At 53.2% G+C, this 25598-nt stretch overlaps 1 protein-coding gene across 2 annotated transcripts in view; it reads left to right on the top strand.

Annotated features, from left to right (window-relative positions):
* Positions 1-25598, top strand: part of ZNF609 (zinc finger protein 609) — a 49899-nt gene that overhangs the window by 21828 nt on the left and 2473 nt on the right. For both annotated transcript variants that reach the window (XM_058846497.1, XM_058846498.1), the window contains exons 2-7: positions 13096-13321; positions 20907-20994; positions 21353-23708; positions 24134-24500; positions 24652-24827; positions 25312-25528. In XM_058846497.1, coding sequence (XP_058702480.1) covers positions 13096-13321; positions 20907-20994; positions 21353-23708; positions 24134-24500; positions 24652-24827; positions 25312-25528 — 3430 coding nt within the window. The remainder of the gene's footprint in view (positions 1-13095; positions 13322-20906; positions 20995-21352; positions 23709-24133; positions 24501-24651; positions 24828-25311; positions 25529-25598) is intronic.

Here is a 25598-nt window from a genome sequence, read left to right on the forward strand (position 1 = left end):
ACAGCCTCTTTGAGGCCCTTGGGAAGCTCTTTAGTTGTCCCCACATGAGCTGTGTGATGTTTAGGGGACATTGCCATGGTCTCTGCTGTAGAGAAGACCTGCATGGTGTTCAGGCAGGCACCAGTGACCTGCTTTGGCTTGGTAAAAGCCAGCATCAGGTCAGATGTTGGTAGAGATCCCAAATGATGAAAAGGCTGAGCAAGGACGATGTTTGCTGCCAACACCATTCTGAGCACATGGGTTACACAAGTGTCTGTCCATCCATCCATCCATCCATCCATCCATCCATCCATCCATCCATCCATCCATCCATCTCTTGCCTTCATATGCATTTTCCTGCCTGCTCCTGGGTGTTGTAGAGCTGCGCAAAGCCCCGGTTCTCCCTGGTCACTGCCTGCTTTCCTAGAGCAGACCAGCAGCTCATTAGCATGTCCTGGGTGTCCTAGAGCTGCTTGTTGGCACGATGGGAACCTTCTCCCTCTGTCCAAACAGCATTTTGTGTGATTATTAATCAAAAGCTGTTGCTCCTTTTCCTCAGGTATGAGCAGGAGTAGAGGATGTGTATGGACATGCTGCCTCTGTGTTTTCAGGAGAGATGGTGTGATTAAAGGTCAGATGGGTTTATTAGAGACAGAAATGTATTTTGGCTGCCTCAGGCTGGAATAGAGGTATCCAAAGCTGTTGGACATTGTGGGGGTCCTGGAACTTCCAGAGTAGGCTCTGGAAGAGCGTCTCACTGGTAATGAGGAATCGTCTTCCAGGGTTCCATTAGATCATGACACTGATCTAGTGGCATTCCTGGGAGGGACTCTCATATCCTGCTTGTCCTACTTGCCTTGACTTTGTGTTTTTGTCATTCTTTTTTACCTTTGACTCTCCAAGATCCTAGACTATAAAAAAAGAGATGTATCACTAATTAAGAATTAAATGCCAAGAAACACTGTGGAACCATATTCCCAAAGAACCTGGAAATGTGGAGCTGTGGGGTGTTGTCTTCCCCTGTGCTACGGACATCCTTTTTATGGATGTGACCCCAAACCCTCAGCATTTCTTGGTCAAAATGACTTTCATCATCCCTCAAAGCCAACCAGTGGGCTTGGAAAGCCCTGGAGAGGAGATGTGGAGCTCCGTGATCCCTTCCCACCTCTCACCAAGGTGAGAGGGGAGGTGGAGGAGATGGAAACATGCAGCCAGCAGGTTGTTGAGCCCAATGCCAGCTCTGTATTGACTTTTCTTGCCTCAGAAGAGCTCTCTGCAGCTGGGCTCCTCTGCATGCAGGCATGGGGATGCTAAACCACCACAGGCTAATCCACTGCTGAGCTCACAGCTGCTTTCCCAGGCTAGCTGGGATGCCTGGGGTGCAGCACTGGTGCTCCCCATTCCTGCCCTCTATTTATGCCCCCCTTGCTGGGTGTAAAAACCCACCAGGCTCTGATTTATGGCTCTGTTGTGTCTTTCCAAACAGGGCTTGTGTTATCCTCCATGGGCTGCCTGTTTGAGCTGAGAGCACCTTTGGCCTCCAGGGGAACAGTTGAATTTTAATGATGTGTGGCCAGGTTCAGATCTGCGGTGGCCAGCAAACCCCAATACTCAAGCATGGCACCTTGGGACTAAAACTCCCTTATTTATTATTATTTCACTCTTCCTCATGCCATTAGGATTTCTCTGCCATAGCTGGCTGGTAGTTTGATGAATCAAAGAAATTTTGGCCGGACACAAAATGAAATTTATGATGATCTGGCCTTGCTTATGGTGGGTCTAACTCCAGCAGTATCTTTGCCTTATTTTAGGGGTGCCAGCTAAAAATACAGTGTTGATTGAATATAAGCTTGGCCCTGCTACTCCCTGATCTGTCTGCCCACCAGCCACAGGCATCTCATTTTTGCATGTCTATGTACTGTCTAAGGTGCTGCTGGGTGGAAGGAGGCATAGCGACTGCTGGCATCAGATAGTGGTTTTTTGGTGGTTTTCTTTCTTGTTTTGTGGCAAAAGGGGAACAATTTCTTGTTAGCTGGAATTCAGTGACCCTTGGGTGTCCCTGCATGTAGCCTGAGAAATGCAAGGTTAGAAGCTAAAAACCTTCCTGGAGCTTAATTGGACTAGCAGAAAGCTTCAGCCGTGGGTGGTGTCAGCATCCATCCCTGTTTGGTGGAGGCTGATCTGAATTTCAGATGCAAGCTCTTCCCCTTGCTATGGTCCAGAGGAGCTGATGAAGCAGCTACTTGGAGCTATTTTTCTATTTTTGCATGGAGTACTCTCAAGGAGAAGCATGGCTGCGGGCAGCAGAGTCCTGTGATGTGAATCACGAAGCTCCCTCTGCTCTCTGAGATGTGCTGAGAGCCCCTCTGTGGCTGCAGCGCTCCTTGGCAGTAGGTGGCCTGCAGGTGATGAGTTACAGTCTGGCTTGGCTCTGGCTCAGCTCCTCTTCTCCCTGGCTGCTCAGCTTCCCTGCAGGGAGTGATCAATCCTCCCCAGCCTTGCTGCTGGTCGTCAGCACAAAACCTGCCAGGTGAGACCTTCAGGCACCACGGCCCAGCTGTGTCCAGCAGCCAGACATTGCTCACACACTAGCATCGGCTCTGTCCCTGCCTGCACTGGCAAATGTCCCTGCCTGCACTGGGGCTTGGATCTAGATGAGCTTTAAGTTCCCTTCCAACCCCAACCAGTCTGTGATTCTGTCATCAGAGCAGAGGTACCAAGAGGCATTTGAGCCAAAGACAGGAAAACGATTTTTCATCCTCAAGGCTGGAATTCAAGTTTGGAGTCAGGGTAGGTGATGGGAGTCTTGTGGGTTCACGTTCCTGCTTCTCTTGCAGCTCATCCAGAGATTGCATGGCAATATGAGCACGTGTTGTACTGCTTTGGGGTCAGTGCCCGGGCACTGTTCTGCTCAGAGATAGTGAGGCAGCATCTTGATTTCAATAATTAATAAAACCTTGGGAATTGGCTTGAAAAACTTCCTGTGGAATTTGCTGTGTCCTGCAGGCACTGATTCATGCATGTTCCTGATGGGAGCTGGTGGACATGGGTGCAAACTGTTGCTTGAAGGGCTGGGGTGAGCCCAGCATTTATTGGCCAGAATAGGAATATTGACTTGTGCCATTTTAAAAGCAGCACAGTTGAAAGAATTTGCTGGAAAACTGAGGTGTGGGGAGTGGGGGGGTGATGCAGTCATGGGACACAGCACACTTGTCATTCCTGTGTTAGCATGAGGTTTCCATCTTGTCTGCTGGGAGACAGAGGCACATTCCAGACACCAGTCCCCTCTGTGTGGCCACTGGTATGAGACACATGCGGTGACACCGTCTTCCTCACCCACATCCTCGTGTGTCATATGATTGGGCTCATTTCTTGCTCTCTCTTCTCTTGTAACCTCCCCATCAGGCCATGGAACAGAGCTGGCTTTGTGTCTGGAAAGCACCAGGATCTCTCCTGGCAACTGGAGCAAAACCTACAAAGAAAAGGAGATGAGAGCCAAGTGGGCGGCTTCCTAAACGTGCAGCCTGCAGGGGTTGGATGTGCACATCATACCAAAGCAGGTTTTTAATATTAAATAGATGGAAGGAAGATGTCTCCTTTTGCCTGAGGGATAAATAGATCTGAAACTCATCCTAGACTTTGCTGCTTGTTGCATCTGAAATATGTGTGTCTCACCCTGGAATCCAGCCTCTCCAGGAGCTGCCAATACCTGGCTACAACCCATATGTAAAAATGCTCTGGTGTTTGTGGTGTATGTGGGATGTGATGGAAGGTCTCTGGGAGAAGCATCCAATGAATGGATTTGCCTCTTTTTCCCCCAGTCCATAGCAATGTGCACCCCATGGTCTGGACATGACACTTCTCATGGTGCCACCAAGGCAAGTGTCAGAGCTGTGGTCCTCTGGTGCCCTCCCAGTGCTAGACCTCCTCCAGGAGCTGTGTGGGCGCCTCAGGAGGTGCACCCTGCTTTGCAGGGACTGTTGTCTCCTTCCCTCCTACCCCTTACCCAACCAAATTTTACAGGTGTGAGCACTGAGTACCTGGCTTGGCTTCTCATCCACAATCCACAGGACCTTCAGGACCAAATGCTGTTTGTAGCCACGGGTAGACAGCTTCTTGTGCAGGAGAACTGCTTAGAAAACCCTCCATCTTGCCACTGCCATTTGTTGAGAGATGGATGGGATAGGAGAAGGGTTTTTTTCTTACCTGCTTGGCCGTGAGCCTCCTGGTCCAGCCATGGAGGTGGACCATGGAGCTGAAGCTGCTTTCTCATCAGAGATGCTTGTTATTATGGTTGCAGTGTGGAAGAACATAAAGAAAAGATAACTGCCAAAATTTAAGTAAAACCCTGCCAAAACCCAGCAAATCTAGTCTGAACTTGGGCAGTTCCAAAGCTGCTGGATGTTTGCTCCCTAAAAGGAGAAGGACTGCTACCATGTCTTGGGAAAACCTTGAATGTGAGTTGTTGGTGATTCAGAGCCTGGCAGGGGGTGGATCTGGAGTGTCAGCAGCACTTAGGGGGTGCTGTGGGGAGTGATGTATGTTACAGTATTAATGGAGGGTTGTAGGAAAGAAAGAGGGGAGCAGAGCAATGGAAGGATGAAGGATTTTCTCACTTGGAAAATACTGGTGTACTTAGGAACAATTTCCCTGCCAGAAAGCTGTGGCCAATGTCTGTCTTAAACATTCCTCTCATTGATTCATCCCATTTCCTCCTTGCTCCTCTGCATCATCCTCTGCGTAATTCCTCTCTCTCCTTTGATGTTTTCATCCCCCATGTATTTGTAGATTACGGCTGTGTCCCCACATAGCTGTCACTGAACCAAGCTATCCATATTTAGCTCTTCTAATCTCCTCTTCCAAACCAATCCCCTCAGCCTTGTTATTTTTGTGCCTCTTCTCTGAACTTCCTTCATTTTGTCCTTTTCTGTCATGAATGGTAGTGAAAGGTGTCCCTGCCCATGGCAGGGGGATGGAATGAGACAACCTTTAAGGACCCTTCCAAGCCAAACCATTCTGGGATATTAAGGTGGCACCTTGGAGATGATCCCCTCTAGGTCACTGAAAGGATCACCTTGGGGTGGTGCTTGACTGTTTAATGTATGTCTGTAACTCCATATTCCCCCCAGTTTTCTCGTACAGTGACTCTGAATGTGAGTGACACTTGCTTTTGGCCCTTTTTGAGGTCTGGGAGGCACAACCCAATGCCACAGCTTTGGCTGTTGTGGAAGGTCCAGCTGTCCCGACACCACATTCACAGCTTGATTGATCCAAACACCCATAAACAAAGCCCATCTTCTACTCCACACTCCGTCTCTTCTTTCTCAGCGCTGCTTTGGAAACACCAGAGCCTTTTACCACATCTCTTGTGCTTTGTGAGTGTAAAAGCTAGTTTCTTAGTGGTGTAATAAAACTGCATCTGTGCATGTGGTTGTGTTGTCTACCATGGGTTCGCAGTGACAGAGTGGTTGTGCTGGATTTGTCCATTCTCACCTGGAAGTGGGCACTGGATATTGGGATAGATATGGACAAAGCTGGTCCTTGGACTGTGAACCCAGCAAGCAGAGGAACCCATCCTAGATGAGATAGGTCTGAGCCCAGCTCATTTTTACTTCAAGGCTTGGATTCATCTTCTCCCTTCTACATTTACAAGAATCCAATTTTGTACTGAAATGATTTGTAAACCCTGAGCTGTTTCCCCTCTGATTGACTCCTATGTACTGCAGCTTTTCAAAGGTAAGGACTTTGTGCCTGGATAAGCATTAATTAAATGTGATTGAATTATTAATGCTCTGAGTTTGCATGTAGGGTTGTGGGTGTGTGTGCACGCATGGCCATGCCCTGGCATGAATTGCTGGAAGCCTAGCAGCCACAGTGTCCATATTTTAGGGGGTTTAGATTTATGAGACTGAGGTAGAAGAAAAAATGGGTGAAAAAACTGAGGGAAAGGTTGAAGCAGGCAGGTGTAGCCATGCTATTCCCTGACAGAGAGCTGAGCTGCTGTGCCAGCTTCTTGTGTTCAGCCCTGACCTACCAGGTATCAGCTTTGGCTTGCTGTTGCTGGTTGGTGATCCTGGCCAAGGTTTGTTGGTAGCTTTTGTGTTCTTGCTGTGTCCAGGAGGCTGCTTTTTCAGCCTCTTTCAGTCTCATCTCTTGATCTGTTGAAATGGAGATGCCAAGCTCTACAATATGTTCTTCATCCCTAGAGCTGCTTGGGTGGTGGGGCCTGTGCTTGGTGCTCAGGATGCTGGTCAGTGTGCTGTGTAGCAGAAGGCAGACCCTGTAGGTAAGTTAAGCCACTTGCCACGAAAATCCTGCTTTTTCATGTGATTTCTCTTGCCTGCCTTGCAGATTGGGGTTTTAGGGATGTTTCAGAGGTTTCAACCTCTGAGTCGTTTTGGCCAGGTTTGTGGAGCTGGTGGTTATCACTCAGGCTGTTAACAGTGTCTGGAGCTGCCAGTGGTTTGTGAAAGGTCTCTTGGATTTGTATCCTCCTTCCGGGAGATTGATTCACTGAGGTGCTTGTGAAACCTCTTATGTTCTCCTTTGTCTGCTTAAATGTGCTGGTCAGCAAGTGCTGTTAATGGCAGCTGTTGAGCACTGCTCCGATCCTTGGGTGCAGCTGCCTGCTTATTTTGGTGGAAAGAAAATAAGCAAAACAAGACTTCCCCTCACAGTGGTTCTTCCATGTAGAAACCTGCCTTGCAGGAGGTGTGGCTGGTGTCAGTGGTGCAGGAGATGCTGGAGGATGGAGGAAGCAGCAATATGAGAAGCCAACCACACAGCTGCGATGGTGGTCTGTGTTGGCAGAACGGTGAGTGCAGGTTGTGGGGTGTAATGGGAGACCTGGGTTCCCAGTGGGAAGTCAATTGCTGTCATCAGAGCTTTCCTGCTCAGGCAGCACTGCCAGAGGTGAGGATGGCTGGTGACCATGGCAGCAGTGGTGCTGAGGAAGGTGCTGGAGGCTGGGTTGGCCACTGTGGTCAGGCTCTATGTTTCTCATCATCTCTTCTCTCCCATGATGCACATGCATCTCCAGTGCTTTTCCACATAGGATCTTTCCCTTTTTCTCCACCAATTGAGCTGCTTTGTATTTTAATTCAATAAATGAGGAGACCCGTGGCCCATCTGTGGGATATCAGTGGTTGATGATGGCTGAATGGAGACTCAATGACATGCGGTGGGACTGATGCACAGAGGTCCCAGCTTGGATTTCTTCCCCATGTCTCTCACTTATGTCACCTGTCCCCTTTCATCACTGCTCTTCACTACCTCTCTCCTGCTGGAGACACCTTTTTTTCCCTTCCAGGAGCAGATCTGATAGTCTTGTAAGTGGTTGGAGCAGGTGAGCTGGTGCCAGCATGTCTGCCTTGGATACTATTCCTGGCTTTATTGAAGACACGGTAATATGCAAGACTATGCCTCTGTGGTGTCTGCCTCCTCTTGATCTCAAAACGCTGCAAGCACTGAGATAAGACCGGCTGTGTTCAAGCAGTGATTTTATTCCCCTCTCCTCTGCAGAGAGAAAGCAGCTCGTTGTAAAGTCATGCTGGCTTGTATTTGCATTTCTCCAGCAGTGTGGCTGAGGTTGATAGCATCCGGATGTCTGCATCAACTGGGTATTAGGATCAGTCCCCCATCACTGGCATGGTGGGAGGTTGTACCTCCAGTGTTACTGGGTGGGATGTCTCATCCTGATCTTCCCATTAATTGTAACCAGGTCTGGTTTTGGTGGTGCTGGTTGTGGGGCTGTGAGCTTTATGCAGCTATCCTCTTCCAGGCTTTGGTTCCTGTGGCCCACTCACCTACAGCCAGAACAGACTTCCTCAGCCAGGTCTGCCCCAAAGTGCCCAGATAAAAATGAGTCTGAGTTGAGAATGTGCTACCAGCCTCATCACTGTGCTGCATTGTGCCGTCCTTTTGGCCACCATCTGCTCTGGCTATTCTGCAGGGACTTGCTGGCCAGGGAAAGTGTTTGCATGGGTGGAGGCAAACCCCCGCTCCTGGATCTCAGAGCTGGAGCTCAGGTGCATGGCATGGCCAGGAAGGAAACAGAGACACCTTTTGTAGGTAGAGCATTCCTGTTACACCTTGGCATCAACACAGCCCCACAGCTGGGAGATGCCATGAATCCCAAGTCTGACAGGTGGGAGCAGATGGTGAGGAGCACCGGGAACAAGTTGTGAAGGAGAGTGGTGGGCAATTAGCCTCTCTTGGCTTGTTTTTAGGGGGATGCTAAGAGCCCTGGGGCTGGGAAATTTGGACATCTGCTCCTTAAAACTCCTTACTTCCCATCTGAATTGCCTGGCTCTTTGGTGGTGGTGCTGGCTAAGAGGTCCCATGCTTGCTTGTCTTCTCTGGGGAGCGAACTCGGGGAATGGGATGCTGATCCCACTCCAGTCTGCACACATGGAAGCACATGGAAGCATGAATCCTTCCTTGTGGCACTTATTGCTGCAAATGCCAATCTTCTTCTCTTGGAGCAGGTGCTCTGCTGCCCTGTGGGCTCAGATTTGCCAGCTAAGGAGCCCAATATATTCCCCAAGTGTTCCCATGGTCTGTAGAAATAGCTGGCTTTGTTTATTTGAGTTTGTGTTTATCCAGGGAAGGGAGACTTTTGTCTAGAACAGAATCCTTTGGACCTAATGCTTGTGCCACCATTATTTCCTGGCATGTGGGTGTTTGCTGGAAGCTCTTGTTGGCTGCTTTCTTGCTGGAGAAATCCAGCCAGCCAGCCAAGCAGTCAGTGTTGGTGGCACCTGCTCTGTTTGGGGAGGGGATCTTCTGGAGCCTGTTGCATGTGGCCTGGGGTTAAATACCTCCAATGTGTTGGGATGATGCTGCTGGGGGATGTGACTGGGAGCTCTGCTTGCAGGTGGATTTAAGATGGAATTGTAGACATGGTGGGTACCAGAGCCAACAAAGGGATTTTGTCTTCAGGCTTTGCATACAGGGCTTTACCTGAGCCGGGGGTCGGGTTGGAGAAGACTCTGAAATTCCTACCAAGGTGACTGGAGGGAAAGAGGCACCATGGTGCTGTGATTTTGGGGTTTAGAGATGCCCACCGAAGATGCTTGTCACCTGGATGGATCTGCTCCCTGGGGATCTCTCTCCAAGGAGCTGGAAGTTAACGTTCCCAGCTCCTACTCTGAAAAAGTGAAACTGTGGGGCATGTGGTAACAGACCAGGACAGGAAAAATCTAAGCTTTGAGAACATCAAAGCTCCCAAAAGTTGAGCTGAGTTGGTCAGTGATGTGGGATGTGTTGACTGCAAGCCTCGAGCAGTGCTCCTGTGATGGAGCACCTTAGGTCCATTTTCTGTCTCCTGACACACCCAGTCATGAGTTTGTGACCAGGAACAAGGCTCCCTCTTGGCTTTTCTTGTCTCTGTGTCTGCAGGAGTGGAAAGACCTTGTAGGTGAGAAAAATGGTTCCTGTGCTGCATAGCTTCTTCATGTGGGGATGCACTGGAGCCTAGAACCATCTCAGATCTCACCCTGAGTCCTGGCTGACAGATGTGGTACAGATCTGGGGGTGCCCTATACCTTCACCCTCTCTGCCCTTGGAGATGCACCACAGATCTCTCTGCTGGTTGCCCTTCTCAGGAGTTTTGGGATTGCTTTTATTGCTCTAAAATGCATTTTTCTTGCCTGACTTTGATTATTGGGGACAAACCAAAATTCTCATAAATAGTAGTGTGTGGTCTGCATGGTCCAAGGAGCGGCATTAAAATCAGTGGGGTGTTTTTATTTACTTGTTTGCCCTCTTCTCACTCTCATTAAAAATTGCTGCTGTGATGTCCCTTTGAGGGCAGCTGATGCTAAGGAGCCAGTGCTGCTAAGATGGCAGGAACTGCTCTGTGTGCATCTCCCCACACCAGCGCCCACTGCCGTGCTCCCCTTCATTGGGACCTGTCCTGCCTTCCCAGGGGGCTGTAATGAGGGGTAGCTTTTAATTATCCCCCAGATATCCCCCAGCGCCACCAGCATCACCCCAGACTCTCAGTGGGTTTGCTTTTCCCGCATTGAGCAGAGGCTGTGCTGGCCGTGCCGCCCAGGCTTGGCTCCGTTCCACTTCTGTCCTCGGTGGTGGTGAAAGCACGTTCCTCGTGATGGGAAAGCCTCGGCCACAAACACAAAGGGCTTTCATGAGGGGAGGCAGCGGCGGGTGGACGCGGACGGCCGGTGCTGGCATGCGGAAGCTTCACCCCAGTAACCCCACACAGGGGTGGCTGCAGACACAGCGGGTTCCTCCAGCCAGTGTTTAATCTTAGAGCCTACCCAGCTTGGAAAGAGAAATAAATTTTATTTCTGCAAGGGGGATTTAGGGCCCAGAAGTGGTATGGGAGGGTGGCCAGAAGGTAAAAGGCTCGTTTTTGGAGCCGGGGATGGCAGCTAGCACAGCCCTGGAGGCGATGTGAAACCACTGCTGTGGGGTGTGAGCGCTGCCCACCACCCCCAGGCCAGCATCGCCCCGGGCTCCCTTTCTCCCTCCAAGGGGAAGAGTGGCCAGAGGAGCTGCCCCATGCTACATAGGGCTCTCCCAGCCATCCTACATCTCCTGACCTCGCTCAGAAATAGAAGGGTGAAAAGATCATGGCAGTGGGGGATACCCCCCCCCCCCCCCCCCCCCCCCCGTAGAGGGGGAGGTGAATTTCATGGATTTCATCCATATGTCTTTTCCTCCTGCATGGCTTTCAGCTTTTTTTGGTTGTGTCCCAGTACAACCTCTGGGAACCTCTGCTCCTGCCCTCACCCTTGAAGAACCGTCCTGAACCTTTTTATTTTGCTCTGGAGCTTCGGGCAAGGGAGCAGGAGAGCCGCCTTGTCTCTCCACGGCTGCTGAAAGAGGCTGTTTGTTACAGAGCAGGGTGAGATATGAAATCCCATCAAGCCGCCTTGCTTATTAGAGATCTCAGTGAGCTGCTTATTATGCACCATGGCATAATGCAGATTACAAATGTGACCGGGTGATAATTAGCAGAGCTGGAACTGTAATTAAACGCTCCTGTGCTGCGCTGCGGTTTCTGTTGCAGAGTGGAAGGAAGCTGAACGGTCTCAGCAGGTCCCCAGCAGACACAGCCACTGCTCCCTGGGCAATGGGGGCGAGTGATCCCTGCCTCTCCCTGGGCTCTTACTGCTGCCCACCCAAGCCAGGCAGCCCTGCCTGGTTCCTCCCTTGGCTGGAGACTGACTTGTGGTTTGCAGAATGTGGCATTGAGGAGCCCCTTCAAAGCAGCCTCATGCTTCCTTGGAGCATCTTGCCCTGGATCTGCTGATGAGGTTGCTGTGTTTTGGGGGGTGATTTTCCTGTGGGAGTCATCTGGAAGCTCCTCTGGCAGCCTTCTGGGGTGGTTTTATGCCAAAATCACCCTTCTTGAATCCCATGGGATGCAGTTGGGCCACTGGCTATAGGGCAGCCTTGGAGGTGGGTGATCTGGAGATGGGCTCCTGGGGGAGAGCTGATTCTGTTGGTGGGAGGTTGGAGGTGGTTGTGGGTAACAAGCTGTGCTGCTGGGCAGGGGACTGTGGGGTCCAACCACTGTTGTTTGAGACCTCCAGGCCACCTTGAATGCTGTGTGGACTGCATGTTGCTCTGATGAGCTGTCTAGAGAGAGAATAGATGCAGGACAAGGAGAAAGCTGGAGACAGAAAATGCTTTGTGTTCTGCTGGAAGAGAAAATCCACTTGCCCTATCAGAGCCAGGATGTGATATCCTCCTCTGTGCTCCTCTGGCTAGAGATTTGTGTCACCAGGAATGTGGAGAGAATGTGTGGGTCAGGAGCTGGTGGGAAGGTGGGATGCTCCAGGCACTTGCTGTGATTGTGGGCACCCTATTAGGTGGGGCAGGCTAGGTTGGATGTGCAAGGTTCTGCTGGAGTTGTTTCCCTTGCTTGAAGGATGGAGCTGTGTGAGCAAGAGAGGGAGCAGGCAAATTTGGCAGCTGGTCAGGACCAGGATGGGAGTGAGCAGCAAGGCTGGAAGGGATCATGGGCTGGTCCACACTTGGTCACCACAAACTTGGGCTCTCCAGGTCTACTGTTTTCCCTCAGCAGAGTTTTAGGGGGTCTGGAAGTAGGACTGGGTGCTTTAAAGGAATCTTGGCCTTGCTTGAAACTGGAACCCAGGTCAGCAGTTGCTGCTGGTGTGATAAGTTTCCTCAGTCTGCTTCTCCTCTGAGGTAGCCCACTGTCTAAAGATCACAAATGGTGAAGAGAGGAGGTCTAAGCTGAAGAGGAGCCGTTCACCCCAGAGCTGCTGCAGGTCCTTGCAAGCCAAGACAAGGGGGTGGCTGGCTGTGGCTGGCTTGGCTGATGAACCCCGAAGGATGGGAAGGTCTCTACCCTGCCCTTGCCTTGGCCAGCCACAGAATCAGCCCATCAGCCATCCTCCTTCTGACACTGCTGTAATCTGCTTGCGTGGCAGAATGGCCAAGGACTTTGGCTTCTCAGCAGCAGGGTGGCTTGGCTGGGCTTCCACTTGGCATATTGGCTTGTTGGCTTTCCAGGCCCGGCTCTGGCTGTGGGATCTGGTTTCTATGTGCAGAGAGAGCACAATGGCTGGATCGGGCTCTGAAGCAGATACTTGCATAGGGAAGAGGGATATGGTCCAAGTGACTGTGTCTGCAGGTGGTCACAGGGTAGTTCTGGAAGGAGAAGGATGTTGGTTTTCATGGGTGCCAGAGGGAGTCTGCTACTCGTTTGTCCTGTCCTGCCTGTTGAGCAGAAGCTCTTCTAGTGAGCCATTGGGTCCAAAGCCATTGACTGCATTAACATCTGAGCCATAGCCAAGAGGCATCCTCACTGGGGATGATTACAGAAGCCGTCGGGGAAGGAACTTGCCACGAGCTCTTTCAAGCAGAAGCACAGATATCTCCTGCACAAGGACTTTTGGGTGTGATCTCTGTGACTGCAGTGCTCCCCAGGGTTACATGGGTATGGGAACGCCAGGACGGGAGAGCCCTGCGAGATCCTTGTCCTCTGATGGGGTGTGGGACGTGAACTGAAGGTGGCAGTCCTGAGCTCGAGGTTCTCCAGGAATGTAGATGTCTGTTGATACTTGCCCTCTCTTCAGTGTTCCCAGCAGTACAGTGACCACATATCTCTTTTCCCCACAGATGGAATCTCCGGTCTCTACGCCCGCAGTGTTGCCCTTGCACCTCCTTGTCCCTGTGGTCAACAATGACATCTCGTCGCCATGCGAGCAGATCATGGTGCGCACCCGCTCGGTGGGAGTGAACACCTGCGATGTGGCCCTGGCCACCGAGCCCGAGTGCTTGGGCCCCTGTGAGCCTGGGACCAGCGTGAACCTGGAGGGCATCGTCTGGCAGGAGACAGAGGATGGTGAGTGTCACAGAGCTTCCTGCTCTCTGACAGTGTCCCGGGGGAGTTACAGCAGTCCCTTCCTTCCCATGTCCCTGCTGTGTCGTTCTTTGGCATGTCCTGGTCTTTCCTGCCACCAGCTGGGTGACCAGGACAGAGGAACCGTGTGAGAGCCGTCCATAATTCGTCCCAGCAAGGGGAGTAATGGGCCATTACTTGTGTCAGCCCCGTGTGTTGAGTTATCCCTTTGCCCAGACAGCAGGCGAAAATCTAAGCTGCCGTTTCTCTACCCTTCGACAAGAGCTGACTTGTTACGGAGGTGCCAGGGCAAAGGCCGTGCCAGCCAGCACGGGAATTTGACAGAGTTGACTTCATTTTTGCTTGGCAACCCACAGGTCTGTCACAAAAGCTCTCAAACCCTGGGAGGCGGCAGAAATCTCCTGCTGGAATAAAAAACCCCAACGGAGCTCTCAAAATCGACTCAGTGGGAGATCAGCCTCTCAGCTCTCTTGCCAAGCCAATCCAATCATTTTTTTCCACTGGAGCTCATCTCATCCGTGCACAGCCTGGTTTGCTTTCCCAGGTCCTTTGATGGATTTTCATTGCTCTTGGGGCTCTGCCAAGGAACGCAGGGATGAATAGGTGGCTCAGTGGCCCATGGGAAGCGCTGGAACTTGGCCTTCCCTCTAGCCTCAGTGGCATGCTAGAGATTTCTGCCTTGGGAGGCACAGGGCGAGCTCCTTGTGTTTGTGTCTGGACAGTCCAGGAGCACAAAGGTGAGAGAGAGCAGTGGTGGTGGAGGCTGGTTGATGGGTCATCTCAGTCGGGTGTCCATGTGCTCCTTTTGGATACCTGCTCCCATTCTTCCATTGCTGTTCTGTGCAGAAAATGGAGCTGTTGGCCTTTATCCCTGCCATTCCTGACTGAGATTCTTTATTGTCTGTGATGGAAGCTGAACTGAAATCTCCATTCCCAGGAGCTGCTTCCAATGAGGTTCTCTTCTTGTCCCATGCTTTGGGAAGGTGGGGGGGAGCAGTTTGCTTTTTCTCTCTTCCTACTGGGAAACTGGTTTTGAAACCACGGTTGGCGCAGGACCAAGTGCTGCAGTGGCTGCCAATATGAGCACCGGAGGTGTTCTCCTTGGAAAAAGCATATTGAGAAATAGCACCTAAGCTGTTTGGGAAGAGAGCAGTGAATGGATCATGCCAGGGAAGACTGTGATGTCTAGCTTGGGACGGGGACTCTGCTTTGCTGTCCAGTCCATATGGAAAAAAATTCACCCTGATTGAGGCAGCTGGGAGCTGTGAGTGTTTTTTCTGCTGCTCCAAGGCAGAAGGATGTCACATGTAAAATCTGTGAGAAGAAACACAAAGCAGGAGAGTTCAGGAGCCCTGCTCTGCACATCCCAGGGCCAGGGAATCTGCAGGGTGGATCTGCTCTAAAGAAACCTGTGGAGGGTCTGCACCGATCTACCACCTCCCCAGCACTGCATGATCGGTATCTCCAAGAGCCTGGTCACTTCAGCTTCAGCTGGGGAAACTGAGGCACAACTGGGCTGGGTTTTGGGACACACAGCAGCACAGAGGAGCATTGGCATCCTCCACCTGTGGGGCTGCCCCATCTCCCCAGCCCCACCAGCCTGCTGTCCTGGTGTGGCTTCTCTCAGGCCAAAAGCCCTGGAGCTGCAGAGTTCCCTGAAAATAATCCCAGGGCTGCTGGAGAGCCCCATGGGCAGCTGCAAAGCTGGATTTGTATAGTAGTTCTGGATGGAAATCGGGAGAGGGTCTCGGTGGCTGCTCCAGGATGGATGAACTGAGCATCCCTGAGGCAGGGAGCAGGAAAACATCGCTCCCTGCCAATTCCTGGTTGAGAGGTCTTGCCATGGGGGCAGTTGCTGTTCTTTTCTCCTTCTCCTCACCCCGCTGTGGAGCTCCACGTCTGTCTGCCTGTCCATCTGCATTACCTCTCGCTTCCTCAGTCACCGTTTCGGAGCATGCCTTGGAGGTGTCCTGTGATTTCCCACAGCCCGGATATTTTTAGTCTGTGGTAATTCAGTGAACTCACACAGAGATCCTTCTCTGCCAGCTGCTGATGGTTGCCACTGTTGGGAGCGAGGATTTCACATCCAGTCCTGCACAAAGGCGAGCCCTGATAGTGCCTTTGGTCTCTTGGGGTGTGCTGTGTGCCTTGGCTCCGGTCACACAATGTCTCTCGTCCTTGAGTGAAGAGGCAGGAGGGAGCTATCCCTGGTTTTTGTGTGGCATCTCTCACCTGCCTTCACATTGTCAAAGATGGAGTCAAGGGCGATGCTGGATCTGGCTGTTGGAAGATGGAGTTTGTGAAATGTTCAGGGATGCAGCAATCATCTCCCCTTGCCCAAGAGATACAGAGGAGAAAGCTACACCAAGGCCATGTCTGCAAAGCCAGATGAGGTGCTTCCAGCATCTGGAGACTCTCCTCAATATATCCAGAGGGATCCATCTTCCCCCTTGCTCCTTGGGATGTAGGCAGCAGCATCATTGGACTGTTTGGAAGGACCCCAGAGCAGTGGAGCAGCTCTTGGCTTGCATCAAGTTTAGAATCACAAAACTGAGGAATGGTTTGGTTTGAAAGGGACCTTAAAGCCCAGTTCATTCCACGCCCTGCCATTCCACTAGCCCAGGTTGCTCCAAGTCCCATCCAAATTGGCCTGGAACGCTTTTAGGAATGGGGCAGCCAGAGCTTCTCTGGGAAACTTGTACCAGCACCTCACTACCCTGTCAGGAAGGAATTTTTTTCCCTAATATACAATCTAAATCTCCCCTCTTTCAGCTAAAGCAAATATTCTTTGGCCTGTCACTTCTTGGCCTTGCAAAAAGTCCCTCTTCAGCCTTCTTTTAGATCCCTTTTAGGCACTGGAAAGGACTCTAATGTCTTCCTGAGGCCGGCTTTCCCCTCTCCATGTGGGGCTGCAAAATCATGGAGAAAAGCTTCTAAAGCCAAAGTCTGGCAATACTTGGAAGGATAAGTTGGACAAGAAGGATAAGTCCATCTGAGATGGGAGCATGAAGCTTCGATGAATCTGATGATGTCCCTGAACGAACTTTATGCTCATCCCTCACTAGAAAATCTGCCATGGGTCCATGAACCCTGCTAAAGGCATCCCAGAGGGCTCCTCCCACCAACCAACCATCTGCCTCTGGGCTTTTGGTCCACCTTCTCCTCCACCATTCCAGGCTGGTGTTGGCCCGAGGGCTGGTCTAGCTGGTAGTGAACACTGTTGGTGCTCTCCTGCAACCATGGTGACACCGTCCCTTTGCCGAGCCTGGCTTGCACAGGGATGTGTTTTATCAGGACACTTAGTGGGGAGCAGCTCTCTTGGGAGCTCCCCTAGTGCTCTTATGGGTAATTCTGATCTTCAGGAATTATTAACTGATCTGATCACACCAGGCAGCTTTGCTCTCTTTGCTGCCTCAGGAGCTGCCAGGTCTCCTCCATCCCCTTTGGTGAAGCTGGTGTCACCTGGCTTGGACTGTGTCACCTTCTCACCCCCCCCCTCCCCCCATGGTGCCACACCAGTGCTGATCGCAGCAAAACCATCACAAACCCTCTGAGCTATGAGGATCGTGGTGTGGCAGCACCTGGAGATTGTCAGCACACTGCACATCCCTTCCTCCAGCTCCTTGCTGGGACGGTAGTGGCAGGTTCCCCATGGCTCAGATTTCTGAACTCTGAACATTTAGATTGTCCTTTTGCAAACTTTTCGTGAGGGTATGATGGAGCACAAGCCTGCCCAGGGTTGGCACATGCCAGTGTGGACGTGTCCTTGCTTGGAGCAGGAGGGAAGTGCAATAGATGGGGGTAGAATGGAGAAGATGGGAGGGTGAGAGCAAAGACCTGACAAATACAAGGGATAGTGGCTTAAATGCTTCCTCTGCCAGTTCCCATGGGAACTGTGGGTACATCTCATCGGATCTCATGGACTTACGCACCTTGAACTTCTCTTACAGATGGTTCTTCCTTCTCCCAGCACTGTCTTTGCCTCCTCCAGCTCAGGGGGCATGGATGGAGCCACTTGCTGGGGAAAATCAAGGCAAACAAGGAATTGAGCCCCTCAGCTGTGTGCTACCCCAACTGCAGGCTTCCTTTGTGTGTTTGGGTTTCTCCTAGAGTTCCTTGTTAATCCATCAGGCCTCCTGGCATTTCCACCTGACTGCTCTTTGTTGGGATGCATTGCTCCTGAATTCAGGGATGATCCTTGGACATCAGCCAGCATCCTTGGATCCCACTTCCCTCCAGCACTCTATCTATCCATGGCACTCTGTCAAACAGGTCTCTGAGGAGGCCCAAGTCTTGTTTCCTGGAGTCCAGAGCGGTGATCTTTGTGTGCTGCAGTCCCTGGAAGGCAGCTGGATGGCCAGGGACAGCCACATACCATCTGAGCAGCCATCCCTACATGGTAGGATGGGATGATCCTGTCTCCCTCTGGCCTTGCTGGGGAAACTGTGTTCATGTAATCTGTCAAGGTTTGATAGAGGGGACTTCTCTGTGAGAAGACACCAGAAACTTCCCCCCATGTTGGACAAGGCCACCTAAGGCTGAGCTTATCAGCGATGAGGGCAGCGCCTCTAGGATAATATATTTAGGAAGGGGAGAAAAAGCAGCCCCCATTCTCCATCCCCCTGTGCTGTTTGGGGACAAAGATGTAGAAATCAGGAGTAAAGTTAAGCCTGGGAAGAAGCCAGGAGAAAGTGTTTTAAGGTTTGGTTTTATTTCTCATTACCCTACTCTGATTTGATTTGCAATAAATTAAATTAGTTTAATTTGGGGTGAGTCTCTTTTGCCTGTGATGGTAATTGGTGAGTGATCTGATCTCTCCTCACTGGCTGAGGTGACAATTGTGCTGGGCAGCCCCGTGGTGTCCTTTATCTGCTGGCAGGAGCCAGTGATGGCCATGAACAGCTTTGGGTGTTGTGTCCCAAAGCCTGGGCACTATAGGTCAGGCAGGATCTCTGCACATGGGCAGGGTTGATGGGAAAGCTGGAGCATCCTGAAAGTGATGCAGCTGGAGGGGAAATGACAAATATCATTTCAAAGATGATGCAGCTGGGGAAGAAATTAATGGAAAAAGGGGCATCTCAAAGCCAGGGCATCCTGGAAGTGATGCAGGTGGAGGAGGAATTCATGGAGGAATTCATGTTTTTGGTTGAGCTTAGGGGATTCATCTTTGAAAAGGGTTGAACTGTGCCCCAATACAGTGGCTCCTGATGCCCACAGCAGCCTTGTCCTCCATCCCATGTGATCCCAGGATTTTCTCATACACTGCCTTCCTGAATGGCAACTTTGCACCATCACCAACCCTTACTTATTCCATCCAGGACACATCTCTGATGTGAGCTCTTGGTGAGCAGGATGCTGAGTGGTTTGCACCCAGATTTGGGTGGTATCCATTCCTTAAGAGCTTCTAAGATTAACCTTCCCATGAAACCAGGTGGGATGGGAGTTACCCAGTGGGATTCCTTCTGTTCAAGAGCATCTGCGTTCTTGAAGATGTGAAAGCATTACTTCCTCACTGCTGCCCTTGTCATGCCTGTGCCTGCTCATCATCCTGCCGTGGGAGGAGGACACAGTGGGTGAAAAAAGCTGCTTAGGATCTATCCTGGGGTTTAAATTGTCCTGGGTTATTGTTGGAGGATTAGGAGGGGATTTGGTATGATTGGTTGCAGCAGGTTAAATATAGGCTGGTGTGTGTTGGAGGTCTGGTGTTCCAACAGGGAAGGAGAGATGGTGCTGGCTCGTTTTGCCCCTTCCTCTTTCATCTCTTGTGACTGTGGTGGTCAGGAGGAAAAATGCCAGCACCTCCTTTCTAATATCACACACTGGCCCTGGGATGCACAAGAGACTCCAGTGGTTTGCCATGCAATTAACTTCCAGCGGCTCATGTGGTCTTCTCTGGCTCCAGAGGGATTGAATTGGCAGGGAGAGCAGAGGGACTGGGAGGGATGAGGCCTGGGTTAGTGCTGCTTGTTCCTCAGTGGCTCTCAGGTCCTTGGGCAGCTCCTGGGAGGATCCCACAGCAGCTCCCCAGAGGTCCTGGGAATGGTGGGGCTGGGCTGGGGTGCAGGATTTAGCCAGCAGCTTCTTTGGGTTTTAAGGAAAGGGGGACAGGCTCCTGCCTGCCAAAAGCTGTATTAGGAAGAACAGAAGACCACATTCCATGTGCCCTTTTTGGGATGCCTGGAACCAGCATCCCACTGTTCCCACTGATCTTTCCATGTGTGGGGCTGTGGGTTCCCAGCAGTTGGTTTCTCCCTCAGGTTGTCTCCGTCATCACATCCTGGCCACATCTTTGTTAAGGCAGGTCCCCAGCACCTTCCTCTGAAGGCAGAACCCAGTGTCTCTTGCTTGCTGGGATGAGCCGGTTGTGGCTCTTGGCCATGTGCTGGCACCATGTCTTCCCATGATCTGCTCCCAACATTTTCCAGGAGGAAAAGGAGAACGAGAAGGTCTGCATTTCATTTCTCTTTCTGAAAAGGCCATGTCGAGCCCTGGCTCCATGTATTATCCATGCCAAAGCCTGCAGCTGGCCGCTGGCATAGCACGGCGGGGGATGTGGGCTGAGATTTATAAGCATGCTTCAGGCGCAGCTGCTCCGGGCTCCCTCGGCTCCATCCATCTCCCGGGGCCGTACATCTTGCTGCACTCATCAACCCTCGCAAACACGTTCCTGAGTTTTACCTTGCTTGGGTAAATGTGCCCGGCACAACTGCTCCAGTTACAGAGAAATCAGAGTGATCCTGGCAAGGGGGAGACACCACAATGCTGAGGGGTACTGTGGAGGGCCTCTCTGCCTCCCAGAAGAGGTGCTGAGGGTCCTCGGCCTTGGCGTGGGTGTGAGCCAGGCGGTTCCTTTTCTGAATTAGTGTGGGAAAGCTGAAACGCCAAGGTTTTCTAAATGCCCGGTGACTTTTCTGTGTGATGGGAGGATGTGGCCCCATGGATGGTTCTCCAGATGGAAATGCAGGGCAGCGGAGGGTTACTCCGCCAGGATTGGGTTTTCCTGCCAGGGACAGTCGCCTGAGCAGGAATGCTGGGCTCAGCTTGCCATCTAGTGGCAGTAGCAGCTTTTTCTGGAGGATCATGAGATTCATGGCCATGCTGGTTCATAACCCTGCTTGGGGGTCTGCAGCTCCACTTTGGGGTCCACAGCCTTGCTAGGGGCTTTCTGCATTTCCCCCAAGGTCTTCCCAGTTCTTTCTTCCTAGAGATCACATTCCCTCCCCTACCTGAGCACACATGGATCCAATGTGGATCTTCAGGTCCCCCCTGAAATCCCACAGCCCTTTGTAGTTCACTGAATTTTAAATTCCCATGAAAGCAGGGAACTGGAAGAGGGGTTAGGTGAGACGTGCCAAGGGAAGGGATGAGCTGGGAGTCTCCAGCTCCTATCTTGGTGCCCCTCCAGCCCTGAGCCCAATGTCTCACCTTCTCCGAGAGCCCATGACCCCTTGTCTACCCTCCTTCAACCCTGGAGCTAAGCTCTTCCTCCTGCCTGTCTCGAGGGGCAGGTTCCTGGCACTGTGGGATCACACCTGGCCCCATCTGACCCTTTCCCCTTGCCTTGCAGGGATGCTGGTGGTCAACGTCACCTGGAGGAACAAGACGTACGTGGGGACGCTGCTGGACTGCACGCAGCATGACTGGGCACCGCCCCGGTAGGTGGCCGGGGGGCTCTGGGGGGCTCCTAGCGCTGTGGGCAGATCTGGCCCTGTATGACCCCCAGGGCACCTGGGACAATCTGCCCTGCTGCCACAGAGGTTGGCATCTCCTCCCTGCCCAGCCCAACTGCTCCCGTGGCTCTTTGCCCCTGCAGTCACACGTGCCTTGTCCTGGGACTGGAGATGGTTTAGCACATCCCAAGGGACCTCTCTGGTTTCCTCTATCGGTCAGTGGGGGGAGAAGTCTATGGGATTGGTAGTGAAGGGAGTAAGGGGGTCCCCACCGTGCCTTGGGGACAGCACAGCCCAGCACAGCCATTTCTCTGTTGAAACCTCTGTGTCCTCCTCCCTGCAGGTTCTGTGACTCTCCCACCAGCGACCTGGAGATGCGTAACGGCCGGGGCAGGGGCAAGCGCGTGCGCCCCAACAGCAACACGCCGGTCAACGAGGCGGCTGCTGCCTCGGACAGCAAGGGGACCAGCAGCAGCAGCAAGACCCGGGCGGGAGCCAACAGCAAGGGGCGCCGGGGCAGCCAGAACTCCTCAGACCACCGCACCCCGCCTGGTGGCACCGCCGAGGACGTGAAGGCCAGTCCCTCCTCCGTCACCAAGCGGAAGAGCAAACCTCTCTCCGACATGGATCTGAACTCCAGCTCAGAGGACTCCAAGGGCAGCAAGCGCATCCGCACAAACTCAATGGGCTCGGCCACGGTGCCACCTGCCGCGGTCAAGGTGGAGCCAGCTATCCTGGAGCGCAGCTGCCCCTCTCCCATCCTCATCGACTGTCCCCACCCCAACTGTAACAAGAAGTACAAGCATATCAATGGGCTGAAGTACCACCAGGCCCATGCACACACGGATGACGATAGCAAGCTGGAGGCTGATGTGGACAGCGAGTATGGCGAGGAGCCCTCCCTGCACGCCGACGTCGGGAGCTGCAATGGTGCTGCCGGGACACAGAAAGGCTCCCTCTCACCCGCTCGCTCGGCCACCCCCAAGGTGCGCTTGATGGAGCCCCACAGCCCCTCCCCATCCAGCAAGTTCAGCACCAAGGTCCCCTGCAAGAAGAAGGTGGGTGGGGAAGGGGACACAGACCTGGGTGCTCTGTCCAATGATGGCTCTGAGGATGGTCCTTCGGTGGCCGATGAGACGAGTAACGATGACTTCGACTCCCTGGAGAAGCGATGCATTGATAAGGACAAGTCAAAGAAGGCGTCTGGTGCTAAACAGGAGAAGATTCCTTCCAAAAGCTTGAAGTCAGCCAGACCCATTGCACCAGCCATCCCCCCGCAGCCAATTTATACCTTCCAGACTGCCACGCTCACCACAGCCAGCCCCGGCTCCTCCGGTGGCCTCGCCACAACTGTGGTCCAGACCATGCCCAACAGCCCCCAGCTCAAACCCATCCAGCCCAAGCCAACAGTGATGGGAGAGCCCTTTGCTGTCAACCCTGCCCTCACCCCTTCCAAGGAAAAGAAGAAGAAAGACAAGAAGAAGAAAGACCCTAAAGAGGTGGAAAACCCTTTGACTCCTGGCAAAGCCTACAGAGCAGAGGAAGGTAAGAGCCCTTTCCGGGGGGAATCCAGTGAGCTGGGGATGAAAGGCGAGGGGCTGCTGAATGGTTCATCTGACCCCCACCAGAGCCGGCTCGCCAGCATCAAGGCTGAGGCGGATAAGATCTACAGCTTCACTGACAATGCACCCAGTCCCTCCATCGGCGGGGCCAGCAGGCTGGAGAACACCAACGCAGCCCAGCCCCTGACCCCACTGCACGTTGTCACCCAGAATGGGGCAGAGGCCAACTCGGTGAAGACCAACAGCCCGGCCTACTCGGACATCTCTGACGCTGGGGAGGATGGGGAGGGCAAGCTGGAGAACATGAAGGCAAAGGATCCAGAGCAGCTGGTCAAGGAAGGCGCCAAAAAAGCTCTTTTCCCTCCACAACCGCAGAGCAAGGAGTCTCCCTTCTACCAGGGCTTTGAAACCTACTATTCCCCTGGCTACCCCCAGGCTAGCCCAGGCCCCCTGAACCCCGGTGGGCAGTCTGCAGCCGAGACACAGACCTTGAAGCTGAAGAAGGATGAGGAGCAGGAGAACCCGGAGGTGAAGGTGAAGAGTGAAGGCTGTGAAGAGAAGAAGGCAGAGCTCAGCAGTGGCTCCAGCCAGCAGCCCTCGGTCATCCAGCAGCGCCCCAACATGTACATGCAGTCCCTCTACTACAACCAGTACGCCTACGTGCCGCCCTACGGCTACAGCGAGCAGGGCTACCATGCTCATCTGCTGAGCACCAACCCTGCCTACCGCCAGCAGTACGAGGAGCAGCAGAAGCAGCGGCAGAGCCTGGAGCAGCAGCAGCAGCGAGGGCTGGAGAAGAAGGCAGAGCTGGGCTTGAAAGAAAAGGAGGCAGCACTCAAAGAGGAATGGAAGCAGAAGCCACCCATGCCCCCAACACTGACCAAAGCCCCGAGCCTCACAGACCTCGTCAAGTCAGGGCTGAGCAAGCCCAAGGAGCAGGGAGGTCCTGATATGGCCAAATCCGTCATCATCCCCAAGCTGGAGGACTCATCCAAGCTGTCCAGTGGCCAGGTTGCCGAGGGGCTCAAAGTGAAGCTGAGTGAAGCCGGTCACCTAGGGAAGGAGACGGCTGAGACAAAGACTGGCTCTGAGTGTGGCCGGCAAGCAGAAGTGGACCCTGTTCTCTGGTACAGACAGGTAATGCCATACCCTGTCCGCCAGCCCAGCCTTGGGTTTGCTCCTGGAGGAAGCTGCTCACTGGCGTTTGCTGGAGCCATCAGCTCAGAGAACATGTTGTCCTCTGCTTGTGGTGGGACTCCACCCTCGGGGCCAGAAAAAGGGTGGGGCTGTGAGGCCATGGATGAGCTAGGGAGAGCCTGGGGAAGGGGAGTGGGGTTTGCTGATCTCCTCCAAACCCAACCTGGATTTGGGACAGGTGGGGCCATGGGGAGGCAGCTGCTCAGGTGGTCGGCTGTTCTTGCAGGAAGCAGAGGCCACGGATGGGCCAAGGAGAGCCCAGAGAACGGGAGTGGGGTTTGCCAGTCTCCTCCAAATGCAGGCTGGTTTTGGGACAGGCAGGACCAGGGGGAGGCAGCTGTTCTGACAGCCGGCTGTTCTTGCAGGAAGCTGAGCCCCGGATGTGGACCTACGTGTACCCGGCAAAGTATTCGGACATCAAGACAGAGGATGAGCGGTGGAAAGAGGAGAGGGACCGAAAGTTGAAGGAGGAAAGAAATCGAAGCAAAGAAGCCTTGTCCAAGGAGGACGGAAAGGAGAGCACCAGCTCCGAGTGCAAGCTGACCCCCACTGAGGAGGCTCGTATGGTGGGGAAGGACCCCAGGCCCAGTGTCCACGTCCCTGTGTCCTCACCCCTCACGCAGCATCAGTCCTACATCCCGTACATGCACGGCTACTCCTACAGCCAGTCGTATGACCCCAACCACCCCAGCTACCGTGCCATGCCCACCGTAATGATGCAGAATTACCCAGGTAGGGAGCCGGGGGCTTCCAGGGCTGTCCATTCCCAGCTGTCCCTGCTCTCAGCGTGGGGGGTGGCTGTGGGACATCCTCTCACACACATACAGAGCTACATGCTCCCACTGTGCTGCTCCTGGTACCCTGACTGCTCTTCTCCCCCCAGGATCATACCTACCCTCCAGCTATTCCTTCTCTCCGTACGGGAGCAAGGCGTCCGGCAGCGATGACAGCGACAAGTCCCGAGCCAGCCCCAGTGTGAGCTGTAAATCCAGCTCCGAGTCCAAGGCCCTGGACATCCTGCAGCAGCATGCCAGCCACTACAAGAGCAAATCACCCACGGTGAGGATCAGCAGAGCGCTGGCTTGGCCCAGCTCTGTGGGATAGTCCCTGGATCCTGTGAGGAGGTGGGAGCTCCGCTTGCCATGTGGTTTTGCTGTTTCTGCTGCTGTGGGAGACCTGCAGCCGTGGATTCCAACATTACAAATCCTTTGGGATGGACCTTCCAATCCTGTGCCCCAGCGCTGGGGCTTCTCCAGGCCCTGCAGCAATCAGGTGACACTTGTCCTCAGCCCTGGAGCTGGCAGGGGGGATGTGGGAGCTGTCTCCATCCCATGGCTCCTCCTGGGCTAAGCTGGGAGACAGAGCTTGGGCACAGGAAAGAATTGTCCTCAAACAGGCCCTGTGTCCTCCACACGGCCTTCGGCCATCCCACCCCACTTCCCATCAGCATCATGGGAACCTTTTGGGCAGAGGGAATATTCCAGTACGTGCCCCGGGGCCGCCGGTCATGTCCCTCAGCATGTGTCTGCTTTCTCCTCTCCAGATAAGTGAGAAGACGTCTCAGGAGCGGGACCGCAGTGGCTGTGGGGTGGTGGGGGGCAGCGGGAGCTGCAGCAGCGTTGGGGGAGCGGGTGCTGGGGAGAGGAGCGGCGACCGGCCCCGCACGTCGCCCTCCCAGCGCCTGCTCTCGACGCATCACCACCACCACCACCTCGGGTACTCGCTGCTGCCAGCGCAGTACAACCTGCCCTATGCAACAGGTGAGCATGGGGCTGGGCTGGGCTGGAGCTGCACCTGCCCTTGGGCCACGGGACCCTCAGACCGTCCCCG

This window comes from Poecile atricapillus, chromosome 11 (genome assembly GCF_030490865.1).
Source record: "Poecile atricapillus isolate bPoeAtr1 chromosome 11, bPoeAtr1.hap1, whole genome shotgun sequence".
Taxonomy (NCBI): domain Eukaryota; kingdom Metazoa; phylum Chordata; class Aves; order Passeriformes; family Paridae; genus Poecile; species Poecile atricapillus.